Here is a 23833-nt window from a genome sequence, read left to right on the forward strand (position 1 = left end):
TTTGAGGGTGTGAGACAACTTTGCATGTCCAGAGACACTCTTCTAAGATGACATTCACACTCAGGTCTGTGGTTAAATCTATTAGGGCTCATATTGCAAGCGGGTCAAAGGTTGAGATGTTGTTAATGTTAACAGAAGGCCACACAGACTATATATATATAAAAAAACATGAAATAAGCAGTACTGGAGACATAACGTCAGAAAACCAAAAGGACAGCTGCAGAGCAAAGATCAATCGCCTTCAAACGAAAAAGAAAGGTACTTCTTCACTCCGAACAGCTTTTATACAAAAGAAATGCACTCCTCCCTTTTTTGGTCCATCTGTTTTATATATTGTGGCCAAAAAACATCACTGATTTGATTGGACCCAAATGTGATGCTTGAGGCTCCTTCATACATCCAAAGCCTGTTTGACCCTCCTTCTCCTGCCCTCCACCAACAAAGCTCCTTTTCCCTCTCCCCACTGGTCTCGTTCAAGGGGCTCCAGGCCTGAATACGTGTGTGTGTGTGTGTGTGTGTGTGTGTGTGTGTGTGTGTGTGTGTGTGTGTAGTCTTGTCCCGGCTTAACTGGCTGCCAACGGTATATACTGTGAGAAATACTTGACAAAGGACCTATGATTTAAATATCAAACCACCTGTTAAAAGGTGGCTCTGAGAAGTTTGAACTTTCTCATACCTTCAGCAAAATACGTCAAAATATGGCTGAATATACAGCTTTCATTCGATGCAAGCAGTTTGTCACATGCAACTACCTTTGCATACGTGGTGGCAAGTTATAGACAGAAACAGCACAAACAGCTGGTGTCAAACAGAAGCTGTATATAACCATGTTACGGCAAAAGTTTTTGCAGCAACTTTTCTACAAAATGTGTCATATCACGTTCACATTATATGTTTAAGACCAGACTTTTACATCGGGATGTGGAGGGGACGATGCTGGAGTTGCGAGGGAAGAGTCTGTTGAGAAAGCACAGTTTGAGCTGAGTTTTAAGATTTGTTGGCCTGAAACCACTGAATACTTTTAGGGCGACCACGGGACAATTTCTAGTCATGTTTGTGGTGACCAACACAGATATTTTAAACCAAAACATGATCTTTTCCTAACCAAGCAGTTTTGGTAAACCTAACCAGACCATAAGCACAGCACTGTGTCAACATAAAATGGATAACTGAAAGTCTGGACCAAAATGGTGGACCAACCATTTTCATATACTTTTGGATATTTGTTAAATACTTTTATGGCCGTGAAACTGCAAAAGAGCCACCGTTTAAAGGAAAAGTTCACCCAAAAATTCAAATTCAGTCATAATCTTCTCACCCCCCATGCCGATAGAGAGTTGGGTGAAGTTTTGTAGTCCACCAAACATTTCTGGAGCTTCACAGCAAGACAGCGTTTCAGCAATTTCCTAAAAAGCAGAAGTAGATGGAGACAACAGAGAAAGAAAACCTCCTAATCCAAGTCTCCGAAGTCTCATGACCCTAAATTGATGTGAAAAGACGCTATTTACGCTCTTTAAAAAAAATAAGAAATCTTCACTTTAGCCTCTAAGCTAATAGCATTAGCACACCCTGTCTGGAGCGCGGATTGAGTATAAAATCACCCAGATCTTCCGCGTTTTAATCTTGTGGCTCTTCTGGACTTTCCAAATTGTATTGGACCAAATGGATCAAATTATGAAACGAGTCATTTTGCGGGGGGTTGTGACAGTCAAAAACAAATTCAGCTACCATTTTACAGATGCTTCTTTCACAATGTAAGCTTATTGGGAAATGTCTTTTTGAGCACTGGTGCGACGCGTGACGTTGTAATTTCAAGGTTTGGCTTCAAGGCCTGGTGCTCTTCCTGGGTTTGGATTGGGAGTCAGAGGTGTAAATAATGTTTTTTGTTGTTTTTTTTTCCACTCTCTGTTTGGGAAAATGGCATGAGGTTGAGTAGATATTGACCGAATCTGATTTTTTCGTTTTTGGGTGAACTTTAAGCCAAAGCGAACTAACTGAACGAGCCTCGATAAGAGTCTGGAAGAAATTTAGCAAGCAACAAGTCACGCTGCATGTTACCATCCCCACTTTAAACCCCTTGTTCCTAGCTCTGCTCGGCTATCCCACATCATGTCTGTGTTAATTTCCATCAGGACCAGGCAGAGCACTGCACTCTGGCATATATCGTCCCACACACTTGTCAAACATCTGAAAAAGAAGATAGACAGGATGTCCCACATGGTTCTGATAAACACAGAGGTAAGCTATAGTCAGCACAGTTTACTCCTTCCTAATCTGTGATTAATTCTTTATGTAAAGTGCATTGTGATTCCTCTGTGAAGAATGTATGGCTGAGGGAAAATGGCTGTATTATAAATAATTGCTTAAATTGGTGCCTGTTATTAATAAATCACGATGGTTCACATTTCTTTCTGTTTCTGTCAAACGTGACCCCTTTTTGTTTTGGGGAAGAAAAAGGTGAAAGAGAGAGAAAACAGAAAACATTTGGATTGTTTCCATCTTGCAAATGAAGCGTAACACATGCTTCCAGTGTGACAATGTTTATACAATCTCTCAGCAACACAGCGTCGATGAACTTACAGATGTATGGAGAAATATCAAGACTCCGCACATATGTTGATTTTCTGGAGTCAAAGGACCGAGCGGTAATTTATGATACTGAGGATGATGATTTATGTTTTTGCTGCAAATCTGCTGATAGACCATAAACAGATTGTGGCTGTACTCTAAAATAAAAATGTATCTGAACTGTCTGAAAGTGCAGATATAATTCTCCTGCAACTATTTACTCTATACTGATAAGAAACAAAACTGTAAGTCAGTTGATCTTTAAATAAATCAATAAAATAGCATTGGACTAAATTACTGAGTTGTAAAGTGGTCTGTGTTTCAAACAATTCATTTATAAACTGTGGCAAATCCCCCACTCAGCGAGTTTTAGGTATAAAAGCTTAAAAACATTAAAGTAAAGTAACATTAAAAGTGTAAAAACATTTTTTTTACTTAAAAAGCTATAATACAGAAAAAATATGCACAATTAAAATGCTGTTTGAAGACAGGAACACTGCTGCTTATGCTGTTTTTTTTGTTTTCCAGTCTAAGTTCAGTCTATAATCTGTACCATCTTTCGTGTAGGGGAACTTCAGAAGAGCTCCTCGATGCTCATGCAGCTTTACTTACAACAGGTGGAATTTTTTATGAAAATCACATGCTACAAATCTGCATTACATAGGCCTACAAAAAGGTTTTGTTTTACCGCTCTAACCGGTCTAACAACCCGCCGTACCTCTGGCATGAAACATAACAAACCGAGATCTGACCGCTGCAATTACATTTAATTAGATATGACATTTGTCAGTGTTAAAATATGTGGGTAACACACAGCAAACACAAAAAATGTTCTTCGTTCTGTATCTTCTGGTCCATCAAATCATATTTTTAGCCAAGAGAAGAATGAAGCAATCCATCACAGCCCTTAAGACTGGATATGAAAATAGTTTCAAAACAATTTATTATAAAATCAGTTGTCACCGCAACTACACTTTCCCGCTCCTCAACGGTTTCTCTGCCAAGCGAATGTAACCTAAATTCCTTCAGTGCATCGTACAGCCCCAAGTCCCCTGAGAAACAAGCCAGAAACCACAACGCAGAACGTGTTTAGAGGCCAGTACTTATCTCAATAGAATGCAAATAGAAATAAATACAAAATCTGATCCAGGATGAGAACACAGCTGTCTTTTATTTGCCACAATGCCTCCTCTTCCAAGTGACTATCAGACCGGACTATCAGATGATAATCTTTTCTCCTTGTTCTGCAGGAAAAACGCGGCTCAGGGCGAACGTTGTGAGATCAGCCTTGACCAGATTTGACAAGTGATGATCTAGTACAGATGTGTATTATTGCGGAGGATCTTTCATTGGACTATGACTTTTTAACACCGCTCTTTACTGCAGTATTATCTGCTCACATACTGATTTACATGGGATCAAGGCTTGATTACCAACTACAGAAGCAGCCAACTGCAGCTGGGCTCACGGGCTCCAAAAGCCCCAGGTGTGTCAAGTGGTTTGTGTTAATTTGATTAACTGAAATTCTCTCATTTCGCTGACATGACAGGTCCAGTGTTATTACCTGATCTTAATGAAAGGTCCCTGTGTTAGCCTGAATTTCTGCCCACATTCCACATTCAGTCATTTAAATTTGTAGACACAGCTTTATGGATTGTTTTAAGTCAACTTACAGGAATAACAACTCTTATTACAACGTTATCTGCTTCTGTTTAGAGCTGAAAATGATATTCACATCAACAGGTACAGTTGTCAGTCACTGCTGACTGTTTAAAGCAATATATGTTTCCCCCTCTCACTTTCTCCAGAGAGCTGATTTCTTAAAATTTGACAGGTGGCCAGTTCTTACCTACTGCACCTTCAGACCAATCAACAATCCCAGGATGCAGCGAAGGTGACCCTGCAAAACAGTGCGAGGGGAAACCTTTTTTTTTTTGCATGTGGAGAGGCGAGCTCCAGCATTAAAATGGTTAAGCTAGCTTTTTTACATTCACACTATTAGCAACCAGGTTGGGGTAACCAGCCCAGTCGCCGCAATAAAATGTTGGCAGTTAACGTTTCTGCAAACCACTGATACGTTAAAACTTTCTTTGTGAACGTATCTGTGGTCTGCAGAAATGTACATTGCCAACATTTATTGTGGCGATTGGGTTAGTGTCATTTTCAGTGTATAGGTTGCTAGCTTGGAAGTTGTTGTTGACTTAAGAGGATTTTGGAAGAGGTAACACGCAGATAGCCCGTGGCAGGCTCAACCAACAATCTCCATCTGGTGAGTCAGACTACACTGACACGAAACTGAAGATAAATGATCTCTTGTTATGTGTAGTCAGTGTAAACGCACTGACACACTAATTAATGAGGTGAAAACTAAACAGCAATTCACTCTCATAATCAGACTATTCCTGCATCAAGATCTAGTTTAATGAGCTGCTTTTTTTTGCGCTTACATGCGTCATACTGGAGATGATAATAGTGGAGGGCATACTATACACACTGCACATACAGTGGGAAACCCAGCAGCTCATTTTTGCCCTAGATCTCCCTAACAGGTTAATCCCACCGTACTGGGGATTACAGTCAGTTTCCATGCCTTATTAAACTGTGAATAATCTCATTTATTGCACACAAATCCAAAAACATCTCCGTCCTCAAAGAGCTGCCAAGGAATCTTATTGTACTTGAGACTTCCTGACCTCTCAGCAAATTGAGTTGCCTGACTGACAGGCAGTACCTGATAAAGATCCACTGAGCAGCTCTTTACTCCGGTTGTGTGGACTGTTGAGCGGCTGAGAACCAGAAGCTTGTTTGGCCAGCTCACCTGATATGGCGAGAGATCTCTTCGCTCACCGTGATCCCAAGGCCAAGGACCCGCTGAAATCACAAATACAGAGGAGCGCAGGGCTTGTCAAAACCCACTGAGGTGCAGAGGAGAGTCTGAACTGAGTCAATAAATAATTACGCACCTATCAGCGACTGCATGTAGGACACACTTGGCTGGTATGGTTTCGAGGCCAGACTGTTTATTATCTTTCATGAGAGTATCTGATAAAGACTTTAGCTCCTCAGCTTCCTCAGCTCTTATGTTCCCTGAGGGTAGCACATTTGGATTAACAGCAGACCAAGTGGAGCCATGTTGAATCACTTTGTATTCCTTTACTGTTCTTAGAGAAGCAGACTTCTGTGATGTTCAGGTCACTTTTACAAGCAGCAAAAATAAAAATCCTCTCTTCAGCTTTTTAAATCCAAATAGCATCAATACTGGATGAAAGTGGTAGAGAAGAAATAATAAATCAATGACAGTTTGTGTTCAAAATAGCTGCAATGATGGATACAGAGAAATACAGTTGCAATTAAGTGTAATAAATAAAAAAAAAATGCTTGTCAAAGTTTGCGTTTGAGAAGTTTTGAGTCTCACTGAAGCCGATTGAATCAGGATTTATGAGATATGCATGTTCTTTCACTTAATACATTTTATGATTTTATTATTATATATACACATCATAATAATAAAATAAGTAAGTATATCTAAATAATTTTACTTTTTATTAAATTATCAAGTTTTTAAAGGGCTCTTTACTCACCTGTTGTGGGACTGCTTTCTGCTTTAAATTTTGTTTGACACAATGTCATTGTGAGGGTCACCCTTCTATGATTGATTGATGGATTGACTGATTATTATTATTTTATTTAGCCCTGAAGCTGCTCAAGAAAATTAAGGAAAATGGTCAGATGCAATTAGAAGGTTATTCACAACTTTAACCAATGTGGTTTCTGTGCTATGATTCACTCTAAAACCTGACTGGAAATCCTCATAATAAGTATTGTTATGTAGAAAGTCGCATAGCTGATTGCCGACTGTTTTCTCAAGGATCTTAGAGAAAAGGGGTTAGATATGGGTCTACGATTGGCTAAAACCTCTGGATCAAGTGCAGGCTTTTTTAAGAAGAGGTTTACTTACAGCTACTTGAAAGGACTGTGAAATATGGCGTGTTAAACAGGGACAGATTAATCATGTTTAGTAGAGACGTGCTAACTAAGATGTAGAACTGCTTTAAGCAATTTATTTGGGCTTGGGTCTGAGAAACTCTTTGTTGAGCATGTTTTTAATCTGAAGTGATGAAAACCCTTGCATCAATTAGGACACTTAAGTAAAACCACAGGAAAACAAGTCAAATTGGATTCAGGAAAAGATGTCCAATGAAATGAAAATGTGCTTCTATCATTTTATAAAGAGGCTTTCCGATTCTTAAATTTAATGGGAAGCACCGCCGAAAAGTCTTATTTCTGTGTGGTAAAAATACATCATTTAATCATAAACATCACCATCTAATGATCATTTTCCTTGTTTTATTTAATTTATTAAGAAATTATGAGCTAACAAATCACCCTGAAAGGCAATCAGTGCCACAACATCCCACCTTTTGAATGCTGAACAGAAGAAAACACAGAACAAAGTTTCTGTATTGCAAATTTGTTTGCAAATGTATCAGTATCTACTCATACACTCTCTGGAAATTGTACATAAAGTGCTGTTTATTAACACGGTGTCCATAATTTACAGTCAGCACACACAACAACAATCATGAAGGGAAGAGACAATTTCTTTTCATGAGTAAAAATCATAAATGTCAGAACCTGGAACTGGTTTATGAAAATCTCGCCAACATGCTGATCAGTGACAGCGGGAGAACATAATACCATCTCTTAAATCTGTACAAAATTAGTGTCAGTAAAAAAATCCCCCATATTTTTTTGTAATATTTGGATGATGTCTCCATAAGCGTTGCCACTTATCTAGCTTTCAAAGACCGAACAATATAATAATGATATTAAGAACTGTCCTAGATTGAAGGAGTACCGCTCTCCACGGGATTTTATTGGCATTTTATTGGCAGAATATATTAAAGAAGAGGGAGGCAAAATGGGTCTGTATTCAAAACACTGTTTTTTTATGATTCCAGGAAGACAGACCTAACCACAGAACAATGTTGCCTTTCTTTGGATATTAAAGTTAAACCAGCCTTGAAAACTTTCCATCTAGAAGCTGCAACCAACAGCAATAAGAAAGTGTTTCATTTTCTGCACGTATAAACATGTTTACAATAAAGCATTCGATAATTAATTGCATTCGAACATCTGCTCTTATTCAAGCGCTGCATTATAAGAATATAATGCGAGACTGAGTCCAGGTTTTTCCAGATATTAGTTTTATTACAGAAGCTGGTTATGAAATCGACCTCAATCTAAGTAATTAAATGACTACATTATGTTCAAATGACAAGTTTGCCCGGTATCGACCCTTTGAGACTAAACTCATGGCGCTCATGAGTCTATCACCATAGAAACAGGAACGACAATGGAAATAAGTCCAGGACTTTATAGCTCTATCTGAAAATAAGTTTGATATGATGCATTTTATACATATATTATAATGTTTTCAAGACTAAACTGTACAGTGTCACTTAAGCCTTGTTTCCACCAAGCAGTCCGGTTCAGTTCAGTTCGTAACACTTTGGTGTGGTTATTTTTGTGCTTCGTTTTGGATGGTAGCAAAAGATACACTCTGTGGCCTACAGTCTTTTTGTCACCCTTCTACTGAGGTACCTAACACACTGGTCGAATACTACAAGGTGGAGTTAAAACACTGCACACCACTGATTGGTCAACCAGAACAACCAGAGTCCTCTCATTGGCCTGCAGCATTTTCACACGCTGTGGAAAAGTGGCTATTTGAAATGTCGCTGCCGTATTTGCCCCATTTTCACTCAGCTGAAGTGTTATTTTATGTATCATTTTGATGTTAAACTTTAGAAGAAGAAAAGTTAGGTTGAATGGTGAAATGAAAACAAGACTTGTTGCAGTTGCCCTAACGGACTGTAATGCTGCTACGCTAAGTTATATCAAACAGGTTTGAAAATGTTTAAATTGGACCAACCCTAGAGACGACAAATGCAGCCAGAGCAGAGGAAAAAAAGGGTTACCAGCTGTACTGTAAGGTATATGTCACATTGTGTCAGTTAATGCAGCATCTTCTCAGGAGTCAAGACCAGGCTCCCTGTTGTTTCCCAACTGCTGGAAAAGAGAAACTGTCCACTGTGTAAACACAAAGTACTTCTCGCGATTCAATGGGTGCTATGCCAAGAGTACTTTAGTGGAAACGAGGCTTTAAAGTCCCTTAAAATACTAGAGGAAATGCCTTCAGGTGTTGAATGAAAGATGGAATTGAATGTGAAAGTTCATGTCTACACCTGGATTTCAGCCTCCAACAGGCTTGCAGTGAGGGGCCCTGAGTCAAGTCTTATACCCCCTATCCCGGTCTCAGAGACAACTGGTGAGGCACTGGGGGTCCTAATGGTAAGAGAGGAAAGTGATGGGGAGAAACTAGGCGTCATGGCTGACGGGGTAAGTCCTGTGTTCCTCGCTAAGGGGGAATATGCATATCTGCGGGAGGAGTGCCTTCTGCTCAGGGTTGGTACACGCCCTGGCTTTCGTGGAGGTACAGTTCTGATGCCAGGCTGAGCCACTCCTGTTAAAAGAGGCGGTGGGTACATGAGACAGCTTGCCTCTCCTGCCAAGTCCTCACGGCCACCCTGAAGCTCCTCATCAGGGAGCATCCCAATGTCAGTGAAGACAGAGGCCAGAGATTCGTAGCGTGGCTCCCAGTCCAAAATGTATTCCCAGTTGTAGCTGCCCTGCATCTGCTCCTCGAGACACATCAGCGAAGAGAGAGAATCTGCAGCGGCCTGGGCCTCCGGGAGCGGAGCATACCCATTTGTCCTCATGCTCTCCTCCAAATCTCTCACTCTAAGTATTGCAGGGAGTAGTCCCTCACCTCCTCCCTCTTCTTTGAAGTGGTGGAGGCTTTCTGTACTGGCCAACCCTGAGATCAAACATTTATTGAGAGATAAAATGTGCTCCGGCCCTACATCGATAGAGTGGCAGGAGGCATTGTCCCCTGGTAAAGAAGAATGTGGGATCTCAGTAGTCGGGTTGCCTTGCACAGGTTTGTCTCTTTTACGGCAGGGGTACTCATTAATCCACTTGATCTCCTGGTCCTCAGCGGTCTCACCTTCTGCTGATCCACGGCCACTTGAATCTGACTGATTGTATGAGTTCATCAAGTCTCTCGGGGTCACCAAGAAGCTGGGCCGTTTCATCTGCCTTAGAGAGATTACACTTTGCCTTTGGCCACTGGATCTACCAAACGAGCCTGTGCCGTGGTTCAAGTTTGCGGCAATGGCAGCGGCCTTTTTGATTGCCGCTTCCTTGATCTTGAACCTGAGAACCACGGCCACAAAAATGAGGAGGACAACTAGGAACATGATTAGTGAGACACTCAAACTGAGCATGTGCGCATCAAGAGGGACCCCAGTGAGTGCCTCTGCTGAGCTGGAGATGTTGATGAAAACTAGGCAGTTGCTGGTCTTAGAGGCCATTTTAGGACTACCTGCAGACACTACCAGCTTCACCATGTCCTCGCTGGCATGGCTGCCTCTTCTGCGGTATACAGGATCTGATACAAAAATGGTACCAATTGTTTTGTTTATTGAGAAAAACGGCGATGGTGTCAGAAAAGAGTACTGCACCAGACCATCCATCCCTGCATCATGGTCCATCGCCATCACATAACCGACTGTATCTCCAAGCTTGGCATTCTCTGGCAGGAGGAAACGGTACTGCTTTTGGGTGAAGATGGGACTGAACTCATCCACACCCTTGATGGTCACCTGCACTCTCACTGTAGCTGCTTTGTCGCCTTTGTCCCTGGCCTCCACTACAAAGCAGTACTCACTCTCAAGTTCGTAATCAAAGGTCTGTCGTGTGTGAATGTCACCTGTAAGGGGGTCGATAGCAAAGGCCTCCTTCTTCTCAGGGCTGCCACTGCCGTAGTCCATGAAGCAGGAGGACAAAATAGAGTAGGTGAGCTGTCCATAGAGGCCTAAGTCATTGTCGACAGCGTGGACAGAACAGGTGTGGGTAAACGCTGGGAGGTTCTCCAGCACAGAGCAGTTAACAGTCGGGAACATGAAGTATGGAGTGTTGTCGTTTTCATCCAACACTGTGATGAAGACCACTGCAAAAGCCACCTTACGCACTTCAGATGATTCACCGCCATCGGACGCTCGGATGGTGAGGGTGTATTTTGAGTCTTCCTCAAAGTCAAGCGAGTGGTTGACCACCAGAAGGCCGGTCTGAGGGTCCAGCCTGTGGTGACCTTTGCTGTTCCCCGAGATAATGTCATACCGCAACAGGCCGTTAGTTCCCAGATCAGGATCCTGAGCAGTGACCTGGACCAGCCTGGTACCTACATGGCTGTTTTCACTCACCTGTGCGTGGTATTCTGTGCTGGAAAAGACGGGAGCATTGTCATTGCAGTCCGTCACAGTCACCATAACCACAGCAGAGCTGTTCAGTGGAGGCGTTCCTCGATCAGATACGCTCACGGTCAATGCGTAGCTCTCTGTTGTCTCACGGTCTAAAGGGTTACACAGGACAAGTTTTCCAACATTTCTCATCTGATTCTCAACCTGAACCATTTTTACTTCCAGGCAGAATCTCTTTTCCTCATTTCCCCTGATGATGGCATAGTCCAGATGGGTATTTTCAGGGCTCCAGTCTTGGTCCTCTGCAGACAGTGTCAGTAAGGTGATGTCTGTGGGTGTGTCCTCTGGGACGGTGAGCGTGTAGATGTCCTGGTGGAACACAGGTGAATGGTCGTTGGTGTCCAGAATCAGCACATCTATGGAGGTGACAGCGGACAGCACAGGATCGCCTTCGTCTTTGGCCTCAACCAGGAGATGAATCAGGTTGCTGTTGGTGATGGCCTTCAAGGGCTTATTGGTGAAAACAGACCCTACAAGACAAAAAATGAACAGACAGTTACCACCAATCAGTTTTATGGAGCTATTGGCTGCTTTTAGCTACTTGTTGTTGTACACTACTTGTCCAGCACCAAATAACAGACAGAGAAACATAGCAGTGCATTTAGCAAGCTAAAGATTAAAACTTTATTCTGAGGAGTTGGTAGATAGTAAAACAAAGCTAAAAGGAGAGTGGCTATTGAATTTAGGTGTTGTGGGTGGTTAGAGACACATTTTAAACTCAAACTGACAAAGTTTCTGAAGAGTGATCAGTCATGTAGTCATGAATGATCTGGTGCTTGTTTTATGTATTTTTTCATTGTACTGTATCACAGGATGTGTTTTATATCTTTCTGTCTGTATTTTCTTGTATGTATTTATTGTTGAATTTGTGTTTGTATTGTCTTTCGTGTATTTGTTGTTAAGTTTTATGTATTTGTATATGCTGTGGGTTGTGGCATCAGTTTATGCTGCATACCTGTCCCTATACAAATAAACATTAAATACAAAATGAATAAATAAAATTTCCCTACAATAAAAGTACACAACTTCTTGCTCACACATTTGCAATAAGAACTTTACAAGGAGATCTTACTATATATCAGATTTCAGTGGCCAACCACACCCCCCACTTTCTATAATCTGTTTCCCTGTTATCAAATCATTATATTGCAGTCAGTCAGCAGACATATGTTCAGTAATATTGAAATGAAACCACTTACAAGGTAAAGAATCTTTAGCAGACATCTGTTCTCGACGATGTAAAACTATAAAAGTCTTGTCGATTGATCTAACAGATGGTTTAACGAACACACAGATTGTTCCTGGATTTGTTTCTCTTCAGAATAAGAACTATAAAACATGTCTGCTTGTATGACAACATACTGAGTTAAATCAAAATTGTCCTTGTCATTATGCGCTGCAATACAACATCATTTCCTGCGAGACCGTTCTTTAATGAATTCCATATGCATACTGTAAGAGCTTTTCTTTTTCCCAGTAACTGTTTGTCCATCCAATTTATTATTCCACTTCGCTGCCACTTAAACTTTTCTACAGGACGACTATATTAAATCTAAAGCTCCACTCTAAAGCGCCACTATTCATTGTTTGCGAAACAAATAGGCATTGAAAAACTGGAGAGGCACCGCGCCGCAAAAAAGCACCATATTAAATTTTTGGATTCCCTTTGGAGAGCTTTAGTCAACATTGATGCAGATTTCACTTTCCATTAGTGCTTCCTCGCCACAAAACAGGACAAATTCATTTCTCTCATATATTAAACTTTGGAGTTCAAATATGATAGAAGCCCATAAATCACACTGCAGTGGAAAAGACTGGCCAGAACTGAGGAGTGGTGGTTTCCTTTCAGCCCTGCAGGATTTATCTTTCTTTCTTGGGTTGAGGGATTTTTAAAAAGGGAGATAATAGGATAGGCATGGCTCCTCTGAAGCACTTTATCTCAATGACTTATAATTACCTCTCTGCTGCTTCTCTTTACCGCTGTCTGAGGAACTCACTGGCACATCCTAGACTACAAAAATATAAACAGTAGAGAAGTGTACTGCTACTGGCAGACGAACAAGTCTCTATAACTCCTGATCCTGTACGCCGAGAGAGACTTTCCCTGCGCCCTTTTCTTTGGCGTGTGCGCCTTTAACGACGCCAGAGAAACTGATTTTAATGGAGGGATGAATATGAAAATCAGACCACCAGACAGCAATGAGTCACGAAACTTGTAAAGCTTGAGTAAATGTCTTTTACAGAAGAACTACAATACATTTTGGATCATTGTTTTATCCTTCTGGTTGATTCTTAGCCTTTCTCTTATTAACATACTGTATATACAGACACAGTGATGGTTTGCTGTCAATGAGGCATTAATATGAGAGCATTGCAGGAAGTCTTTCCCATCAGTCAAGCTCTTCTCACCGTTGTCTGGCTCGATGTAGAAACCTTGTAAAGGAGATGAAAGCAGTCTGTATGTGGTCTTGCCATTCAGCCCAGAGTCTCTGTCGGTAGCGGACACTGACAGAACTAACGTGTCTGCTGAAGCCAACTCTGACAACTCCACCTGAAACGCGGACAGATAATGAGTCACATCTGCATCTTTAACAAAGGCTTGGTCACTTAAAAAACATGTACTGATGCTTTATAAATCATTACAAACATATGTATAGACAACTTTTAGGTTGCCAGGTTTGAAAAATCTCTTTGGCGGGGATTATCTCTCAGCATAACTTGAAAACAGGTCTTTAGATCAGCCATATTTTTACAACGTAGCAAACCCAAAGTTGTCCTCATTGATTACTTTAAAATGCATCTACGAGAAATTTATTACATATATTTATTAAAACTCATAAATCTGGAATAAGTGTGTGTGTCTCTAGTAAAAACAAGCAGAAACAGTTTTATTTATGGCTTGCTGACCCCAACCAGTTAACATATCGACCTTCTACCCTTTTTATTGATAAATATATCATCTGTACCTGGTAGGAGACCTTGGTGAAGACTGGAGCGTTGTCATTGACGTCAAGCACTTGAACTCTGACCTCTCCGGTGGTCTGGTGGAGGGAGTCGGACGCCCAGACTGTCAGCATGTACTCCGTCTGCTCCTCATAGTCCAGGGCTCGAGTCAGGGTAACCACGCCGGTGTATCGGTCGATGGCAAAGGGAAAGTTGGTGCTGCTGTTGTCTGAAAAGCTGTAGGTGATGGTGGAGCTCAGATCCACGTCATTCGCGGTCACCTGGGTGACCATGTAACCCGCTGGCAGATCTACAGACAAACAGAAGCTGTAACTCACAAATAGACAAATAACATAAAGAGCGTTTATATCCAGTGAGGGTTGGTCTTACTCTCTGCTATAACCACAGGCTCCATGGGGGGAATGGCGGGGCTGTTGTCATTGACATCCACCACTTGGACCCTGATGGTGGCGGTGCTGCTGAGTGGAGGGTTCCCCCTGTCTGCTGCCTGCAGAACCAGCCTGTAATGTGAAGGCAGGAAATACATGATAAAATGTAATAAATTCAGTAATTCTCGTTTCACTTGGGCAGATTTTGACTGTTGCACTGAACACGAATTACAGAGTCGTCCACAGTTATGCAGTTACCATTTTACTTTATATCTCTTTCCATTCGTTAGGAAATCTTTCAGACAACTTTCTAATGAAGACAGCCGTAATGAAATTGCTGGAGCAGGATCAGAAGCCCACTTTATCAAATTTAGAGGTAATTTGGATCATGAGATAATGACCGATTGATTTATAGTAGACACAGATGAAATAGCTTCCAAGAGCCATGTAGGACGTATCCGTCTTCAATTTGCAAGTCACAAATCACCAGTATCCCTTCTCCATCAACATGGAACCAGTTCTCTTCTCATTCAATCAATTTATTTTGAATCGTTCAGAGAAAAAAAATGGTTTGGAAGCCAAAATGTTCATTTCAAGCTACCAAAAAAACCCCAAAATAGCAGGTTTTCCTTGATCTGTTTTTTTCCTTGATCTGTCATATTAAACAGGCTGTTGCTGATGTTTTCAACTCAAAACTGGTGTAAATGCAAACTGGTTTTCTAGAATCTGGTTCTAAGGAGGTTCTAAGAACAGAACCGCTTTAAGAACCAGATATAATTTGGTGGAAAAGGAGCTTTTGTGAGACTGGCCCCACATCAGCTCTCAGACTCACTGGGAGTTGATTTTCTATTTAAACTAATATAAAACTAGTAAAGTATTCTTGCCTATAGTTTCCACAAGGGTTTGCAGTGTGCCAGTGGCAACTTCTCATTGGATATGTGCTTATCGAATGCTAACGAAGTGATTGTTGCTTTACCTTTGTCATTAAAACAATGGTTTGATGATAAAATCAAATGCAGATAATGTTAGACTATGAATATCAACAGAAAGCTCCTGCATCATCACTCATCATCGCTTGTGATTCAGACGGTACCCTTTTTAATATGTGAGATGTGCTTACTTGTACGAGTGGGTGATCTCGCGGTCCAGTACAACATTGGTGGCAAGAATCCCTCGAATAGAGTCTAAGATGAACACTTCGTTGGGGTTACCGGACACGATGGAGTACTCAATCTGCCCGTTCATCCCGCTGTCAGCATCAGACGCAAACACCTGCAGAGTACATGAGCACAGATCGTTATTAATACGATCTTATCACAACTAAATATACGAAACACCTGCTTGGTATTTGAGAGTTGAAATATTCACACCTGCATAATGTAGGTGTTGTGCGCTTGCCCCTCCCAGACAGCTGTTCTGTAGCTGTTGTGTTCAAACACCGGCGCGTTGTCATTCACGTCCAGCAGGCTGATGGAGACCCGGCAGTGAGCCGTCTGCAGCCCGTTGTCAGCCAGCACCACCAGTTGGATCTGAGGGCTCTCCTCAAAGTCCAGAGAGTTATCTTTCTGCACACGGATCTCACCTGGAGGAGAGGATTAAAAACTGATGTATGACCCCAAAAGACTGAGACAAGAGTCGCTCAGATTTTTATTTTGCACTTTATCAAAGTTTAATGTTTATTCTAATGATATGTTCCAAATTATAATATCGGTATTTGAATTGATTTTCCACTTCAGCTTCAGTCTTTTTCTCTTTGGCCTTGTGATGTGCTTTTTTTTTTATCTGATCAGGGAGAAAGATGGAAAGAAAAACACAACTTTTAGACTTTTTAAAAAGGTGTTGACAGAAGCTCTTTTAGGTTCAAGTTTTTGTGGTAACCCTACAAAAGTATTCAGTCTACTATGTCACTATAATGTTGTGTCTTTGAGTCTGAACTGTATCTACTTCATTACTTTATGTGGACGTGAATCCAAAAGGCAGTTTGTGGTGGAATATGATAAAATCAGGCAGGCAACGATCATAATTCTCAAGGAAATACTTGCATATAAACAACCAGATGAACTTGATAAGCTGAAAAGGCCTTTTGAAGAGAGACGCAGGGCCTAAAACGGGTGGATTAGAAGCCCTGATTGATTTTACATAAACAATGGCGAGGGCTGGAAGTCCAGCTGTTTTCTGGATACTTTTGTGGAAAATAAAACGGATGAACGAGAACGAGAATATGTGCTATTAGCATAAATTAAGTGATGAAAGTAGGCGTGACGTTCCTGTAAATGAGAACCAGTGAACTCGGTTAACAACTATGGAAGGGACAAAATAATGTTTCTGCTTGCAAAATGTGTTACCGGTGTGACGATTGATGGAAAAAATGCGATCATCGTTGCCACTGAATATGGTGTATGTGATCCTTTGTCTGCTGTTGTTTTGGTCACTGGCCTCCACTTTTGCAATCCAAGTGCCTTAACAAAGAGAAAGTGAGAAAGTTAGTGAGGTCAGTGTCGGTGAAAAAAAGAGAAGTGAACGAGGCGGTGAAACGTACCAGCTCTACTGTTCTCCTTGACAGTAGCGTTGTAGACTTTGTTTGTGAACTGTAGCCCTTCGTGTTCTCCCTTCAGGTGGATAAAAAACAGGCAGGTGGAGGTTAAAGCCGGGTGTCCTCGGTCTGAAACCACCACCTGCAGCTTCCTCCCGGAGAAACCCGCTCTCACGCGCCTTCTCAGTGAAATCTCTCCCGTTTCGCTGTTGATGTCAAACAGATTTTCCTCATCCGTCAGCGCAAACCGTATCGTCCCATTCTCGCCCTGGTCACCGTCTGTTGCCATCACCGTGGTAATGATCTGGTTTGGTAGAGTCCTCATGGAGACCCATGCATTGAAGGGATTCTGGTCACAAACCGGCACGTTGTCGTTCACATCCTCCACCTGTATGGTCACCGACGCCACGGAGCTCAGCGGTCCCTGAGTGCAGCCGTCAGTAGCCACAGCTCTGAGGGTGTACTGGGCCCTGCTCTCTCTGTCCAGAGACCTGGTGGTGCTGATCGCTCCTGTGACAGCGTCTATGGAGAAGGCCCCCTGGCTGCTGTCCTCTGTCAGAGAGTAGGTCACGTCCCCGTTGGCGCCCTCGTCGGGATCAAAGGCGCCGACGCGCAGGACCTCGGCCCCTGCAGGTAGGCCCTCGCTGATGGAGGCGTGGTAGCTCTTACGGGTGAAGGAGGGGATGTTGTCGTTCTGGTCCAGCAGCAGCAGCTGGAGCTGGGTGGAGGAGCTGAGCGGGGTGGGGCCATAGTCGCGAGCCTGTATGGTGAGGGAGTAATTCTGTCTTTCCTCACGGTCCAGGACCTGAGTGGTGCTGATGACACCTGTGTGGCTGTTGATGGTGAAGCGACCTCTGTAGTCCTCACCTAAAGACAGTAGATAGACATTAAAGGATCATTCGGCTTTAAGTTTCTCTTCTGAATAAGTCAGGGATTGTTTAAACGTGTGAATGTTTAGTTTTGTTTCCCCTTTAAACTGAGAATGAGTGTCTAGATCTCAGAGTATAACATTATCATTGATAGAAATGAAAAAAATTACCAAAATATACAATATCAGGGTCCAGATAGCTTGACAGACAGAGCACTTCCTCGGTTTCTCACCTAATATGGAGTAGTGTATAGTTCCATTCTCTCCGTGGTCGGGGTCGGAGGCCTGAGCAGTGTGGACGACCCCGGGAGGCAGGTTTTCCGGCAGGCTGATCTGGAAGGAGGACTGCATGAACTCCGGAGGGTTGTCATTGTCGTCCAGCACAGAGCACAGCACTGTGGCCGTCCCCGACAGAGGCCGCGTGCTGCTGTCACGAGCCTGGACTGCAGACAGGAAACAAAAGGAACGGACACTTACGCTCGCTGCAGAAATCTTGGTGTAACTTCTATTTAATTTTTAACAGTCGTGTGAAATCAGTAATCCGATACATTTTACAGCGCTGGGGAAGCCACTTTGAAAGGCAGCGTTGCAGGCTAGACTTACTTCACACTGGATGAATTAAACTACATGAAAGCGACCCATGGGAGAACTAAAGCTTCTCAGTTATTCGATGAAAATATTAAGAGTTAAAGAGTTACATTACACGCATCATCAGTTGTCTCAGTCTCTTAACAGCTCAATGAGCAGATCTTTTTACTTTCTAGACTTTTAAAAGCACGACAGACCCTAAAAAAATGAAAGAAAAATCCCGTCGACGTAAAGTACACACTGCAGCCAGAGAAAACTGTCCCCACATATTTCAGTATTTCCCAATAAGCTCTGTACGATCCTGGAACAACTTCAAGACACCCCGGCCTTCCTGTTATTATACTTTGTTATTAGATTTAATTGTTCGTCATTCTGCTGACTGCACAAATATTACGATAAAACATCTGAAAGCAGTTTATGCCTAAACACTGCTCGACGGTTCGAATGCAATTACCGTGTGTGCCCACGAGAGAGTGAAAGCAAACACTTCAAAAGGCAGAGGGTGCAGTCAGCAGAGGTTAGATATACTGTACCTCAGCCCTGTAAAAGTCTACTGTTTCCTTTACATAAATCAATCTGCGGAGTAGCGTTGCCTTCATAGAAGCAGACCTCGAGTCCTTTATGACTTTGGCTGTGAAGCATGACAAAAGAGAAGGTAGAGAATGAGAAACAGAGTGAGAGAAATGTCTGTGTTCGATGGGGAACTCTGTAAGTTTTGTCTTAGCAGGTTTAGATTTTCTTTTTAGATATTTTTATAACCCTTTAGTAGGAAGATCTGAGCCAAGTGTCGACGTAAACGTGTAGCCGAGCAGGAACGCTGTACAAAGAACAGACTCACGGGCTTTTAAAGATACAATACATAACATTTTTTTCATTAAAAAACGACTTAGACCTTTCTCGTTTTTTTTCGAGTTGTGTGCCCAAATGTTTCCAACATTGTTAAAAACCAGAGAAATCCATTCCTGAAGCTAACAGTGCCTTTCATGTCGTTGCCTTTCTCCATGATCGCTTCCGGGGGAAACATCAGATGAAACAACAGAGTGAGGAAGGAAATCCACAAACTTTACTTCACATAACCAAAAAAAACCTTTAGGAAATGTATGTTTCCCTGAACATTTTTCCCAGAGTCATATAAGATTGATTTTCATCAGCAACGGTGGTTGTTTAACAATGAAGACAACAACTCCCATGATCCCACGCTACTTCAAGACATCATCAAACTTCATTTTGTTAGTATTGTTTTCCTTAGTGACAGAAATTCTGTACTGTGTTTAGACGTCGGTGTGTGCCGTTGCTCGCTAACGTTAGCTTAAGGCTAGTGCACAGTAAACACTGCATGAGTAACGCAAATAAACACAAATGTTCCTGCCGTCGAGCTCGCTCCGCTGTTGACGTATACACCATTAAATAATCACCATCTGATGTGACTCAGGGACAAAATGTTCACAGATGAGTGAATGTTTTAAAGTTTTATTCACCTTAAATTTAATCTTGTTCGCCGACTTCCCTAAGGAGCGGCCGCGACCTACTGAGCTGCGCCGTTACCTTGAGTCAACTTGTGGATTTCTCTGGTTTGAACACAACTCAACAAAATATATAACAAAGGTCTCGTGGTTTTTAGACATTTTAATGCAGAATTAATACTTTTTAAATCGCTGGATGTGTTTATATCCTTAGTTTTATGTGGCAGCCTTTTGTCAAAGACAAATCTTCCACGGGACAAATAAATGAATCTTGAATCACTGCTGATACGGGTCAATCAGGTCAATATGAACTTTAAACTTACGACCCGGATTCCTAAAAGAGCTGGGACGCTTTGATAATTAACCTTTTTGACATACGTGCAATTGAAAACAGTACAAAAACACAAGATATTTAACGTTTACTTCATCAACTTTATTGATTTTTGTAAATAAATGCTCATTCAGAGTTTGATGGAGCAACAAAGGACTAGGAAAGTTGTGAATTTCTCCAAAACACTGGCTTGGATCGTCCCACAGGTGAACAGGTTAACTGTTAACAGGTGATGGTATCATGACTGGGTGTGAGAGGGGCATCCTCCTTATTCACAAGTAAGGATGAGGCGAGCTTCACCACTTTGTGAAACACATGATTTCATGAAGGACATCACCACATGGGCTCAGGAACAACTTTCTGAAACACAGTTCGTATGCACATGATTGCATTCTGTTTGTATTTACACTTCTCACGGCGTCCCAGACTCCCGACATGTGCACATCTGGTGATTATGAAACTAACCTCGGCCTGCTGTCTGACCCGCAGTGCAGTCGTGAGTTATTTGTCTCACTCATCAGCACCTGATTGTGACTGATTGCACTGTTTGTTTCTGCTTTTCCCAACTTTTAAAAACTCACAAGGTTTTATTTCCCCTCTGGACGCTGCAACATGCCGCTCTGATTAATTACAGCCAAGAAAACATACAAGGAGGCTAATCACTGAGCTGATTCCAGAAATTCCAAATGTCAATTCGGTTTAACGGTTACCTTACTCAAGAAATGCTACGAGATGCAGTGCTGCTCCTTGTTTTCAATGAATCTTAATGATACGGGTGGGTAAAGCATCCATTTACATAAAAATTGCGATTCTTGTGTCCCACGATGGAATGGAAAATCGATTCTGAATCAAATCAGACAGCCAAGAATCAAAATCGAACCTAAACAGGTATTTTAAGCCAAAACATGCTCCTTTCCTGTCGCTAACCAAGTGGTTTTTAACCAGATTAGAAGCACAGCGTTGATACAACATAAAATGATTTGCAAAAACATACACTTCCAACATTTGTGTCCTACCTCTGAGGGTGAAGTGCTGCTGCTGCTCCCTGTCCAGGTAGGAGGTGGTGGTGATCAGGCCGGTGTAAGGGTTGATGCTGAAGAGCTCGTAGCCGGGGCCGGGCAGCAGACTGTACCACACCACTGCGTTCTCCTCTGGAGGAAGGACACAGGAGGTTCACGTGTGTTTTCACAGGCACTGGAGTAATGTTAAAACTTGTGAGGAAACATAACGTCCTGGTGTTATTGTCATAGTTACTGACTGACAGTGAATGTAACACTCTGCGGTACCTTGAGGAGAAAATGACTCACGGTGTCTGAAACAAGCTAATACTTTCCAAAGATCTTCCTATTCTCCATCAAATCTGTGAAAATTGTTTTCTTTCTTTCAATCTTGGCATTTCTGTCTGTCCTGAAGGTTGAGTTTAGCTCATGCGAGTTCTGCTGCCAGTTCAGACGGGCCTTATCTGGAATTGAAAACAGAACCCGTCATGTTCAAACTGACGGGGGAGCAAAACCTTTATCGTTCGCCGCTCTGGTCCGGCTCCGCTGCATTCAGTTCTCATGGCTTTTCTATCGGCAGCAACACAATGTTTGCTTTAAGATACACAAACTGTGAAGGTGAAGCTCAGCAGTAGTTTTAAATCATTTGATATCAGAGAACCTCTGCAGACGAGTGTGACTGAAAAGTTGGACTGTCCTGTCTTCACATGTTTTCATCGACATGTTATCAGCTGACGCGTTTTTCGTCATTTGGTGGATTTTTGCTGGCAAAAGAGGGGGGAGGCAGTGAAAATCATCAAGGCTCCTGTTTAATTATCAGCCTGTTATTTATTATTTACTAGTTTTAAATTATTTTCTAGGTGAACGGGCGAGCTAAAAAAACAAACATTTTAACTCGGCACATGAGATCGTGCTAGATATTGAACAAATGCAATTATTTTATTATATAAACAGCAATTCTTTACACTTCTGATGCGAGTATTGAGCAACAAATTGTGAGATTTAACATTTTCAGCAAAAAAGGAGCGAAATAGTACAAAAAAAAAACCCTAGGGTTTGTTGACCTCATACACGATGAGTCTGATGTTGTTCTCAGATCTCACCACCAAAGATCTCTGCGAATAATAAAACCGTTTCTGGTTTTCACTCCGAACAGACGAACATTTGCGCAACAAAGTGAAATCCGGGACACGTACAGCAAGACAAAGGTTAGCTGTCACACTCGGTAATATTGCACATCTCCTCTGACCGACTCCGGCACATGGAAACTGTGTACATACCAACACGGACGCAAAACAATGGTCACCTTTGGGGGGCGTTGGGGAGGGGGACGGCAGCACAAATGATAATCAAATAAGACTGGTGGGAGAGCGGGCCGAGCTGCCAGACGAGCCGATTTCGAGGAGACGGGTGAAAACACGGCGCCTATTGGCACAGATGGCTTGGATTATAGAAATCATCATGAGAGAGGACCTTTCAGATCTCCCAGAGGAGCTGTGTGCTTGCTGTTCTTGGACAATTCTCACCCCCAAGAATGTTAGTTCACATTGAACCCCCTCTTGCACTGATCCACCCGCCACATGCCCTCCACCTCCACTATTTAAAAGTACTGTCAACAAGACGGGATGAAATGGGATTTGAGGAGGCCCCGCGCGCAACGTGTTAAAATAAACAGGGCTGATGTGTAGATTTGTGAATATGATTCTGGGTCAGATGGATGAGATTTGCTGGGATTTACAGTGAATGTATAACACATGAAAAAGACACAAGCGGAGCGACGCAGGAGGGAAAAAGGGGCAGGGGTTGGTTTCAATTAAACTGCTAATGGAGTGAAACAAAACAGACGATAACCTTGATTCACTGCAGCGCTGACGTTTAACCAAAACATGGCAGGCTGAGCTGCTGCTCGGCTGCTTTTTGTCATGTGCTACATCACTTTAAAATAATAAGAAAAGAGCTGTTTTACTGCAGCTGAAAGAGAAAAATGTTGCAGAGGAGTTTCCTCTTTTTGCCATTTAATGCATCACATATTTTAAAACCGATTTAAATACCACAGAAATGAGAAAAAAAAGCTACTATTCTTTCATAATTTACAAAACACAACATTATTTAGGAGCTCAGATGCTTTGTTCTTCAGTTGAATCTTATTTCCATGTGTCACTATTTGGTTTGATGTGTATTGAGTCTATGATTTGAGGCCATTAGGCCTAAAAAATACACATGCTGGTGCTGCCATCTAGGCACTTTTGAGGCATACTGCCATCACCACTTCCACAGACACGCATTGGGTGCCATGTCTACGTACAAAGAGGTAAGTACACAGCAGATGGTTTGGACTCTGGATCATGACATTAAATCCAGGAGTCTGATCAGATCCAATTCACCAGGAGCTGAGGTCATTCTGAGTCAGTTTATGCACTGAAAAAAACAAGCATGCTTCACCAGAATCTGGGGGGGGGGGGGGGGGGGTATTAAAAGCTGATGACTATTACCTGAATCCGTATCGGTGGCAGACACCCTGATCACCGGCTCTCCAGGGTCTCTGTTCTCCGCCACACTGGCGTTGTAGACGCTCTGACTGAAGACCGGCGACTGGTCGTTCACGTCGCCGACCTCCACTGTCAGAGTCTGAGTGGAGGAGAGCGAGGGCAGGCCGTGGTCCACAGCGCGGACGGTCAGACGGTGGGAACGTTGAGTCTCGTAGTCCAGAGAGGCGGAGAGAAACAGGAGGCCTGTAGGAGATGGAAGAGGATGGACTATGAATATGA

General features: G+C 42.3%; 1 protein-coding gene across 1 annotated transcript in view; it reads right to left on the minus strand.

The window, feature by feature from the left end:
- Positions 1–7077: 7077 nt before the first annotated feature.
- dchs2 (dachsous cadherin-related 2) overlaps positions 7078–23833 on the minus strand; it is a 29024-nt gene continuing 12268 nt past the window's right edge. Inside the window, exons 10-20 of the mRNA XM_084371824.1 lie at positions 23558–23797; positions 21084–21218; positions 17919–18128; positions 16824–17684; positions 16630–16743; positions 15655–15866; positions 15405–15556; positions 14286–14416; positions 13919–14205; positions 13362–13503; positions 7078–11422 (exon numbers count right to left, since the gene is read on the minus strand). Of these exons, the coding sequence (XP_084227950.1) occupies positions 8811–11422; positions 13362–13503; positions 13919–14205; positions 14286–14416; positions 15405–15556; positions 15655–15866; positions 16630–16743; positions 16824–17684; positions 17919–18128; positions 21084–21218; positions 23558–23797 (5096 nt within the window). The 3' untranslated portion in view covers positions 7078–8810. The remainder of the gene's footprint in view (positions 11423–13361; positions 13504–13918; positions 14206–14285; positions 14417–15404; positions 15557–15654; positions 15867–16629; positions 16744–16823; positions 17685–17918; positions 18129–21083; positions 21219–23557; positions 23798–23833) is intronic.

The sequence above is a fragment of the Pagrus pagrus genome (assembly GCF_965226575.1).
Source record: "Pagrus pagrus genome assembly, chromosome: 2".
Lineage (NCBI taxonomy): Eukaryota > Metazoa > Chordata > Actinopteri > Spariformes > Sparidae > Pagrus > Pagrus pagrus.